Here is a 12,211-nt window from a genome sequence, read left to right as displayed (position 1 = left end):
AGAGAGAGAGAGAGAGAGAGAGAGAGAGGGATCTACACCTCTCAGCTCAACTCATCCTGTACGCATCTGTTTATCTGTCGCACTCTCGCTGGCACAACGCCTCAATAACACACAGGAAGCGAGCAGACGACGTTCCCCAAGCTTTTCATGTGTGAGGTGAAACGCAATGAAAAGGTAAATGCCGGTGTAAATGAATATTTGTAAACCCATTAAAGTGGAGGTGAAGTCTGAACATAGACGAGAGAGAGAGAGAGAGAGAGTTTAAGAGTCCTCACACTGATTTCTGGCCCTCGTCTGCTAGAGAAGCTTTAACACAGGAAGACGAGCTGGATGCAAAAGACACGGCAGGTGAGGGCGCGCGCACACACACACACACACACACTGAACGGGTCTTTAACAAGGGGCAATTAACATGCTGACGTGCAACAAGGAGAAAAGTACTCGAGCAGACAAGCAACTAAATATGAGAGACACATCAAGAGTCATCACACACACACACACACACACACACACACACACACACACACACACACACACACACACACACACACACGAGTGTAAATCACGCTTCTTCAAATCAAAAATATTCTGCCAAATATCTCGAGTTCAACATCAAATCAGAAACCAGTTGAGAAAAAACATCTCCAAACTCAGAAAACACACAACACGCAATATAACCAACGCACTACAAGTCGACTTAAAATAAACACTGCAATTGAGTTTTTCACATGTTTGAACCCTATTTAGAGTGCACTGTCATACTTTATATGAGAAAACTTTGAGTGCGTTAAACAAATCCAACAAACAAGCAGAACACAGAAACAAATTCACATTCTAAAGAATACACACGACCCTGTATCCACACACATCACATTTAGAGAATACGTTTCATCAAAATAAAAAAAAAGTGTGAGTGATGTATTACTGTAGGTCTCATCCTCTCTTCTGATTGGCTAATACGATCCACCAATAAACAACAGTGTGAGGAGACACCAGTGGACAGCTGTGTGTGTGTGTGTGTGTGTGTGTGTGTGTGTGTGTGTGTGTGTGTGTGTGTGTGTAGCCTTGACTTTAAAAAGTAACTCAATCACAGTTTGGGATCCAGCACAGGAAACACGCACACACACATTCCTGAGATGTTTCCACGGCAAACTAATGCACCACACACACACACACACACACACGCGCACACTGTCACTGTCATGTGACCTGTGAGGCAAACTCATCTGTAACACATCTGCATTTTTCTGTCATAAAAACTAAAAAATCATGTGTTCATGTGAAATGTGTTTGTTTGTTTGTGTGATCTGTAAACTCATTTTCACACAATGTAACTGAATTATATCTGTACGCACAATAAACAATCACAGAATAATCATTCATGTCAACTCTTCCCATAATTTCATTTTAGCAATATTATTTTTACACCGTTTATTACCGCACACCACCAGCTGAGGCCCCCTGTGTGTGTGAGAGAGAGAGAGAGAGAGAGACACAGAGAGAGAGAGAGACAGACAGAGAGACAGAGAGAGACAGAGAGAGAGAGAGAGAGAGAGAGTGTGAGAGAGAGAGAGAGAGAGAGAGAGAGAGAGAGAGAGAGACAGAGAGAGAGAGAGAGAGAGAGACAGAGAGAGACAGACAGAGAGAGAGAGAGAGAGAGACAGAGAGTGTGTGTGTACAGTATTAGAGAAAAGGAGAAAGAGATTCAAGCAAAAGTGAAGTAAAATGTCCTGAGACAGAAGACACTACGGTATGCGGTCAGGTGCTTTTACTCTGATGTTTAATTCCTGAATTTGTGATCCAGAGAGATGGAAAGATCTTCCCTAGCTAGTCAACTTCAGTTTGATGGAGTTCTCAGTTGTGTTCATTTAAGAATCAACTCAGTCTCAGACGTCCCTCCTAAAATAGCTCTGGAGAAACTAAAACAGACTCAAATGAGAGCATAATTGTTGAAACAGTCTGGAGGTGTAAATCAATGTAGATTGTGGAGGTCAAATAATCTGGATGAGTCAATCTGATGAGAAATGTTTGAGATCATAGTGAGATCTTCAATAATATTGACTTTAGATTTGCGACGAGACAAATCTGAGCTCTAATGAATCTTTTACACAGGAGAAATATCTGAGACGCAGATGAGACTTAAGAAAGTTAACATTTGCTCTTTATTTAATCACATTAATGTCTAAGAGAAATAATTGAGATGTTAGAGAGATCTCATCTGTGATTTTTCTCTCTTATGAGTCTCAGAGAGATTCGTCTATAGAAGAAACATTCATGTGATTATAACGCAATAAACGGAGGGTAAATGTGAGAATTATGGGCTGATAAAAGCAGATGAGCAGCGTGTGATATTGAGAGTAAAACCAGAGGGAATTTAAAGTTGAGGTTTCTGGTATAATTCACTCTCTCTTCCCAGAATTCCGAGCGTCTCTGGATTTTAAGGCAACATACTGTAAATGCTGTCGGATACGTTCTCTGTCACTCACACATCGACAGTCTGTCTTCACTGATGGCTTTGTCTTGTAAACTGTCAGGAGAGATTAATTCGATAGCTCGCTCACAGCTCGAGAGACCCTGCCGGCGACCCCGAAAAAACCAAACCGCCGAGAAAACTTTCCACAAACTCACAGACCGCAACAATTTACATTTTAACACCAAACGTGTCACTTCGAACTTCATTTGCATGCTGGAATAATGAGCGTAATTTTCTTGACTGGCATGAGGAGACTTAACGCTGAAGTGTGTCATTTATGGGATGCAAAAATACTCTCGCACATCACGGTTTAATGTTCAGAATCAGACAGATAACACAACAGTAAACGCCCGAGAACACAACAAGCGAGTCTGAGACGAGCTCGAGATGAAACTTCAGCGAAAAATCATCATGAGACGTGAAATATTACATTTCCAACATAGAACAAAACATCAAGACGGAAAAAGAAATCAGCAAACCCACATGAACAAAGTATACAGTAGTATACTTTAGCATTTACTATAGTAAACTGTAGTAAATTGTAGTATACGGTAGTAAATGATATATTATACCATGGTCTGTTTGAATACTGGATTCTGATTGGCTGGAAGGTGTGCGTTAAAACCCTGTAACGCACGGGTAGCTCCAGTCAGTTTGACAACGAAAATAATAAGCCATTTTCACCTGTTTGATATAAAATTACACTGTAAACATCGATAACAGCTTTAACTTGGCAAATGACCATGGTATAAGCGGGATAAAGCACAGCTAGCCGTGCGTTAAGGGTTTTAATGCACGACGTGGAGGCCAAGAACTTTGCGGTTGCCTCTGAGAAGTTACTTATATAACACTTTGTTAATAAATACCACAGTATTCTGTATACTACAGTAAAGTTTAAAAACACTACAGTATCTAAGAATTGTACAACAGTTTACTATAGTAAATACTGTAGTTCTATATAGTATGAGTGTAATGTACATAATCACGTAGCAAACACCCTAACAATCGCACACACTAGACCTTTAAGCATGGTTAAGATCATCACATACGAGCAACACACATGCACACACACAGAGAGAGAGAGAGAGAGAGAGAGTAACAGAAGTTCACAAGAAAACCGAAAGAATCAAGTAAGGGAAAATCCACAGCTAGCCGTGCATTATAGGGTTTTAATGCACGATGTGGAGGCCAAGAACCCCTGACGCGAGGCTCCATCCAGCCAATCAGAATCGAGTATTGAAACAGCCCATGGTATAACAGTAAATAACGTATATGACATTTTAGCATTAGTACAGTGTGTGTCTTAATATAAAGACATTCGGCTGGTGAGAGTCCAACGATATTAATATTTAGACTGTGAGCTGTATGAATTCATATATGTGCTGGAACACGAGCGTGTTACTGTGGCCATCTGCTGAGCAACGTCTGCAAAGCAAACAAAGCAACTGTTTGTTTATTTATTTATTCGAATACACCAATCATCACATCTGCTACACATGTAACATGTTACGAATAAAAATACTAAAATAAAGCAAGAAAGACCGACTGGACGCCAGTGCGAACAAACAGACGTACAGTAAAACTGAGACCTTTGAAAGCATTCGATTGCTATTTGTAAGAAAACCCCACTCTTGAAATCTGTGTCTCATGTGGAGTTTCGGAAGAAACAAAGTCTGAAAGTTACAACACATGAGCTCAAGCATTTCTCATCTGAGATCCGCATTCTGAGACATAAGCAACAACTCCACGACGTTTCCCGAGCCGTGACAGAGAAAAAAAAACAGACAGACAATCTAAATAGGAGAAAAGAACAGATCTCTGTAACGTCTCAACTGCTGCGTCAAGACTAAAATAAAGGCCAAGTTTCTGTTTTCCGAGACAAACTGATGCTTCACACAACTGAGAACTCCATCACGTCTCCTGAGCATTCAGGTGTTAGAGAGAACCAATCAGATGAGAGAAAATATCTGTGTAATGATCTTACCTGATGACAGCCGTGTATGCTGGAGTCTCGTCCGTAAGAATACGACACTCGTTCTGGTTTACCTGTCAAATACAAGAATGACACAACATCAGCGCGTGAGAAATGTCCTTCATACACAACCAGAAACCAACAGAACCCGGACAACAGCAAACGCTCCACGTTCATTCAGACATTTCACACGAATGGAGGTGTTTACCCAGACTTTTTATTGACAAACACTCATCTACATTATTCGCTTTGACATCAATGAGATTAAATGGATATGAAATTAAAACTTTTGCTTGAATCTCATCTGCGTCTCAGATATTACTCTTGAGAAAGAGTCCGAAATCTGACAAATGTGTCTGTCATTAGAGTCTCAGAAGAGATGTGTCTCGTCTGCAATCAAAAGTCAATATTATTGAAGATCTCCATATGAAGTCGAACATTTCTCATCACATTTACACAAATCGGTTTGCGATATATAAAACACATTAAGCTTCAACAGTTTCTGAATTCAGAGACGAAAGCTTAGAACCAATACATTCCTAATAGATGTGAATCTGAGTGAAGGAACGACGTCCAGAAAAGATCTGGACAAAACACACACTGAATGTCTTCAACATATATTCTTGCTGTGCTCTCTTTCTTTCGTTTGTTCTTTCTCCGGCGTTCTGTTGTGTTGATGTGATGAATCACCTGCACACTTGAACAGCGTTCCCTCGTGACATCATCTGTCCTGTTATTTGAAGGCTAATAATATCAGTTTGCTGTGATCACACTGTTTTCTCTCAGTGTTGGCACGAGGACGACTGAGTCACGGCGAAGCTTCTCTGCGGTTTTGACAGAGCGCTCGGAACACGGACGACAGCCCTTCATTACACCGGAGAACACGCGCCCCGTGAAGAAGTGCTTTTGTTATGGATAATAACTGGCTCATAATCATCAGCTAAACACAAACCCACCCTGACTCATCAACAGCGGCAGATTATGGATTATATCCAGAGTTTCCGCAGCCGTAAGTACATGTTATCCCAAACACACACGTCACACATTTACCACAGCACAAACCGCTGAGAGCCACAGAAAGAAGTTGCGATTTCGCTTGTTTGGGTCTGGAGCTCATTGCGCTAATAAATCGTGTTGACAAGATGAAGATTACGTCTAATCTATCACTTCCATCCACACACACACTCGACATTAAAACACTCAAGAGAAACAACAACTAAGAGACACAATAACCCAAGAATCACACTGATGTGTGTTCAGACGTGATTATCACAACACAAAGACGTCTGATCAACACAGATACACAATGAACTCAGCAGAGTGAGAGGTGATATACAACACACACACAAACTCACAAACTTGCACAAACTCGCTCGTTCAAACGACGCAAGCAAAAACAAACAAACACACACACACACACACACACACACACGCACGCACACACACACTCAGAAAGCTCAAACACAGAAACAAATGCACACACACTCAAACAAACAAACAAACAAACAAAGACACACACACTTACACACACACACACTCAAACAAAGAAACAAACACACACACACACACACACACACACGCAAACAGACAAACAAACAAACGCACACACACTCAAACAAAGAAACAAACACACTTACGCACACACACACACACACACACACACACGCAAACAGACAAACAAACAAACGCACACACACTCAAACAATGAAACAAACACACACACACACACGCAAACAGACAAACAAACGCACACACACTCAAACAAAGAAACACACACACACACATGTCCACACACACACTTACACACACATGTCCACACACAAACACACACACACACTCAAACAGACAAACAAACGCACACACACTCAAACAGCCAAACAAACGCACACACACTCAAACAAAGAAACAAACACACACACACGCACACACACACACACACACACACACACGCACACGCATACACACACATATATACACACAGAATATGCACATCCAACAACCCACACACACTCAAACAAAGAAACAAATGCACACATGCGTGCATACACATTCAAACAAACAAACAAACAAACACACACACAGAATATGCACATCCAACAACACACACACACGCAAAAACACACACACACACACACACACACACACACACACACACACACACACACTCTCAAACAAAGAAACACATGCGTGCACACACTCAAACAAACACACAAACAAACACACACACACACACACAGAATATGCACATCCAACGACACACAAACACACACACGCATACACACACAAGCACACGTTTCTCTGGCAGACCTCATCCGTGCCAGTTTTTAGGGAACAGGGGGAGACATAATTAGAGAGAGACAAAGACAGACAGAATTAAAAATATGTTTAACCTTCCGAAACACGTCGACCGACGGATGAGTTCATACAACAGCTTCATACAAACCAATGACATCATCACAGAACAGCGTTTTTAAAAACACTTTAAACGCAATAACAGAACTTCATCATAGAGATTATAAAGCGTTACAGTTTGTGCTTATAGCTGAAAAATGTCCTTTACATCACAAACCTCATTATACTTGACACTCATTATACATTTGTCCATCTGATGTGTCATGCATCATACTGTAGAGATAAATGTCAAAGTTCAGTCATGTGTAATTCTCACAATGTGATCTATCTATATATAATCTATACAAAAAGAAAGGAAAGGTGATCAATAACTCACAAATGATAGACGTCATGAAATATTAACTCTCTCACACATTATTCATGATAGCACAAAGAAAGAAATATAGTTTAAAATGCTGAGAAAAAACAAAATCTTATTTATTTTGGAAATGCATTTTAAGAGAATTATTACTGTATAAAACCTAACTAAAAACAATGATTAATTTTAAATGCTTTTTTCAACAAATTAAAAATACAATGATATGCAAATAAATGAAATGAAAAGAAATAAAAGAAATTAAAACTACAGGGTTTTTAAAAATGCCGTTATGAAATGAGCACCCATTATTCCTTCCTAAAAAGTGAGTGATTTCCACTAACATGTAAAGCATATCAACTATGACCTAAGTCATGCTAAAAGCAGCTGTGTTAATGACACTAATTGAGGTTATAGTGAGACAGAGAAAAGCAGTGAAGTGAAGTTCTCCTGCAGTAAGACAACACTATTAGACAGCTGAGGCCACGAGGCTTCTTATAATGAACAATCATTTGGAAATGATGCCTCCTGACAGGCAATTTCTTGCTGAAAATTAAGCCGCACAATGTTTTTCTCTCCCCATCCCGACATGGAAAACAAATATGGAAGTGTTCCAGCGTGGCAGGGTTTCCTCCGGTTTTAATCCTGTTTGATGCGTGGTCTGCGCTGGAGGGGCGGCGCGGGGGGACGGGGGGTGCTTCTCTCGCCCCGGGGAGAGAGCGAGAATCTACCCTTCACGTACGACCCTCCGCAGTAGAACCTACAGCCACATAAAGCCCACCGCAGGCCCGCCACCGAAACGCCTTTGAAAAGCAGCCAAAGCTACGGGCCGCACGCTCAACTAAACACCAGAACACAATCTGCTTTCTTTCTCTCAATTCAGCTTCTTAAAGCCCATAGAAACACTGCAGAAACGCATCAAACATCCTGACTGACAGCACATATCTCATCTGCAAAAATCATATATGCTGCATGTCTCTATTTGATGTTGAAATGATGATCACAGCGCAAAACACATTATAAAATAGCACAGTATCTCTGTAGCATAAAGTATAAAAAACACATTTCGTTTTTCGAAAATGATCTCATTTTGGAACCAAACTCTTCGCATATATGCAATCTGATATATATTACAATGTATAATGTATTCAAATCATTATTGATTACTTATTAAATATAACATCTTGCATATAAATGGAATTATATCTTTTTAATTGGATAAGAATGATTTTAATTGGCTATATTAAATGTGACATGACTAAATGTAAACGGTCATTTATTTTAAGTCTAAAGTAAAGGGCGATTTAAAAAACGAAAAATATTTTATTGAATATAATATGGATAATATTTTCCTCTCCCAAAATAAAGGTCAAACGTGCAATGTTTTAAGAAATAAAGTAACAAGCGCAATGAAAGCTTCACAATAAAATGACAGTGAATATTTCATGTGTAGGGTGGATTTCTGCATCTCCAAAAGCCAAACATGCGTTCAGCAGCTCAGCGGCTTAAAATAGTTTCGGTGAGGTTTGACGGCGTGTGTTTGGGAAGAAAAGCCCGAGTGCTGTGCCGTCTCTGATAGAATTATGAAAGTGAAGCTGGCACGCGGCTCTAGAGAGCTCTGATTGGTCAAGGTCGGGGTTGGAGGGTTGGACGTGCTACTGTGTTCTTGTGCCAAGTTCATCTTTAAAGAAGCTCTCAAAAAGACTCGCACAAAACCCTTTTAACACGACACGCGCTCCATCTGTCCTGCAGGTTCACCACGATGCACGCAAACACACGCGCTTGATCCAAAACTGCGGGAGTGGGAGTCTCTTTTTTTTGATAGCGTCTAAACATAAACTTCTTTAACCTGGAAAACACATCATTAAATACATCATCGAGTCCATTTGAGAGCAGGAAGGAAATGATTAAAAACCGAGCTAAAGAAAAGGGCCACGAGGGGAAGGGTTAAAAAAGGCCCGTTTTTGTGTGGGGGAGGCCGTACGGACATGAATCACTCCGGCTAATACAACAGTTTCCATGACATCAGTGGGCATCGGGCCAGCGTGCCGACAAAGTCTGAAAGGTAAAGAATGAGAAGGCAGAGATCCGCGGGGAGCTGGCATCGCAACACACACACAACAACTTAAAAACACCGTCCTCCATCCGAAAGCCGATCAAAAATTAATTTTACACGTTGCTCCGCGAGTCGCCGTCAGCGTCTAAAAACCCTGCTGGGTTGAGATGTTGGCTCGGGAACATTCAATTAAATATATAAATAAAAAGGTTTGGTGGGCTGAACGGTCCGGGCGTAAATTGTAGGTGCCGCTCCGCCCGTTTCGCAGAAAGCTATCGATAGTCAATTGAGGGGTTGAACTGGCAAATTAAAATTCTGCTGTGCCGGCGGGGGGCAGCGCACTTGTTAAGTTCTTTTCAAAGCGCTTGATTACGTTCCAGGCAGATTTCCCAATGCAAAACAGGCCTCATTAAAGCACCCTCACACACCCCCCCATACGCAGATCAATATGATAAAAAAAACATAAAAACCCAAAACAAGCGAGCGCTTGGCAAACGGCCGAACGAGAGGAGCACCTGAGCTTTGCAGAAACACGAGGTGCCGTTCGGGGGTCGCGTCGCTTTGAATACGTTTAGTAATTTGGCACGTTTTCACCGGCGGAAAATTAACCCCGGCCGGCGTCACAGTTTTGGCATTAGTTATAAAGTTGAACAATTACGTACGAGCGAAAAAGTTGGAAGCGGATTTGCATGCGTGTGTGTTTGTTTGAGCAAAGCCTCCGCTGGTGAAATGCGGCAGACACTGCAGATTTTTTGTTGGCTCGGTGACAGCGTTAGCGGTGCCAAGCCCCCGCGGCTAACGCTAGTAAACCAAGCACAGGAACAATCTCACAGCTCCCAATCTTCTCCTCTCCACGCATTCGCCGCGTATCGATTTCTATACGTGATCCTAAAATCTTGTTCGCATCAACAAATTGCTTCCTGTTGTTTTGTTTTTCTTTTGTCTTCTATCGTCTTTTGTTTTGATACGCGAACGGAGACAAAGACGGCATTTAGTTGGTCGTTGTTTCGACGGATTTGCTTCGATATCTCAATAAGACTTCAAAGCGCACGTGTTTGTCGAGTCTAAAAACCCAAACAATGTTGTGAATTGTATTTCTACAAAGAGTGAAACACGGCAGTAGAGATTACGTGCGCTACCAAAATCCCGACAATAGAAAATACGTCACAGATCACAAAACATTTGAACACAACAATGAAGAAAGATCTTATGCGTTTGTTATGAAGCTGTTTTACTTTGTGCAGAAGAGCGTTTAGATGAGCTCTTAAAATTCAGAAAAAGAAAGAGAAAGAGAGAGACAAAGAAGGAAAGAGACGAGTGCCAAATGGAAGCGCTGTGCGAGGCTTTAGGCTGGAACATTAGCATGGGCTTCAGCATTCAGCCTGTAGAAGAACAGCGAGCGTGAACGTTGGAGTCGAGCGTACGGGTCGAGAGCCGAACATCCGGTCTCTGTTGAACACCAGTCAACCATCAAGCAAGTCAAGCAAACGTCTGAAAACCTTTACTTCTCCAGCAGGTAAAACGCTCGGGTTTCTTATATTTTCTAGATATTCTCGTGACATTTCTTGCCAAAGCGTGTCTAAGCAAACCGAAGTGAAATACTGTAGTGAGCTGCAATCTGGCGTCCGTACAGAAGCGCTAGCAGGCATTTCAGATGTAACATTAAAGTACACGAAAAGCATTGAATAAAACCAGCGTGAGAGGAGTTATAAAAGCAAATCGAGGATTTGAATAAGCTCGTTTAATAGCCTTACGCTAATAAAAATGTTCTTTTGAATTCATTTTAGTCCCCGAGGTGTTCTTGCTTAGTCCGGTCTAAAAAACGACTCAGCAAATCTCCTCGCCATTTCAGAGTACACCAACAGTAAAAGTGTAAAGAGAATTTAACCTGAACCTATACAACCTGAGGGAAAACAGCTGTGATTGAGGAGTTTTCATAACCACTTTCATAAACACAGAATCTCTTAAATCTCTTAAAGAAAGAATAAAGCAGCTCATACGGGTTTAAAATGAAATGAGGGCGAGCTATTTAGTATAGAATTATAATTAGACAAACTTTGAAGAGAGAGAGAGACAGAGAGAGAGAGAGAGACAGAGAGAGAGAGAGAGAGAGAGAGAGAGAGAGAGAGAGAGAGAGAGAGAGAGAGAGAGAGAGAGAGAGAGCGGGTGATTTGTAACAGCTGGAGGACGAGACTGCAGCTGCAGAGGAAACCTGTGCTGTACACCACACACTGATCTCAGATCAACTCTCACACTGACCAATGAGCTGTCTGTGTCATCCCACAGAAGAAATGTAAACCGCACATAGAGATGAAAGTCAAATTTTAGACCCGTAAGAGCACGAACGAGTCATATGAAAATAAAAAGGCGTTATATTAGACAGCAACCTGTCATTTAAAAATCACATCTCAAATGTCACAAAAACAGCCTTCTTCCACCTTAGAAATGTTGGCAAATTATGAAATATTCTATGTGTGGCTGAAGCAGAGAAGATTATTCATGCATTTGTGACCTCAAGACTAGACTACTGTAATGCACTGCTTAGTGGTTGTACTGCAACATCAATAAACAAACTACAGTTAGTTCAGAACGCAGCTGCCAGAGTCCTAACCAGGTCCAGAAAATACCATCTCATAACCCCAATGTTATCATCCCTTCACTGGTTACCCATTAAGTGTCGTATTGACTTTAAAGTTATTTTAATCACTTATAAAGCCATACACGCTTGAGCCCCTACCTACATAACAGAGCTTCTACCACACTACAACCCATAACGCACTCTAAGATCTCAAAACTCAACACCTAGAATAACTAAAACCACCAAAGGGGGCGGAGCTTTCTCATACGTAGCACCTAAACTCTGGAATAGCCTTCCCGATACTCTTCCAGGGTCAGACACACTCTCCCAATTTAAATCTAGATTAAAGACACATCTTTCAGCCAAGCATTCACTTAATGCAAAATATCCTAAATCAACCACCGGGAGACTGCATTTATTAGATT

The 12,211-nt window shown here is 41.1% G+C and overlaps 1 protein-coding gene across 15 annotated transcripts in view; it reads right to left on the bottom strand.

The window, feature by feature from the left end:
* LOC130570287 (transcription factor 4-like) overlaps positions 1-12,211 on the bottom strand; it is a 135,885-nt gene that overhangs the window by 72,350 nt on the left and 51,324 nt on the right. For all 15 annotated transcript variants that reach the window (XM_057360517.1, XM_057360530.1, XM_057360516.1 and 12 more), the window contains one exon: positions 4,458-4,519. In XM_057360517.1, coding sequence (XP_057216500.1) covers positions 4,458-4,519 — 62 coding nt within the window. The remainder of the gene's footprint in view (positions 1-4,457; positions 4,520-12,211) is intronic.

Source organism: Triplophysa rosa, linkage group LG19, assembly GCF_024868665.1.
Source record: "Triplophysa rosa linkage group LG19, Trosa_1v2, whole genome shotgun sequence".
Classification (NCBI taxonomy): domain Eukaryota; kingdom Metazoa; phylum Chordata; class Actinopteri; order Cypriniformes; family Nemacheilidae; genus Triplophysa; species Triplophysa rosa.
The sequence above is the reverse complement of the archived record's forward strand: the minus strand, read 5'-3'. Positions and strand labels throughout refer to the sequence as shown.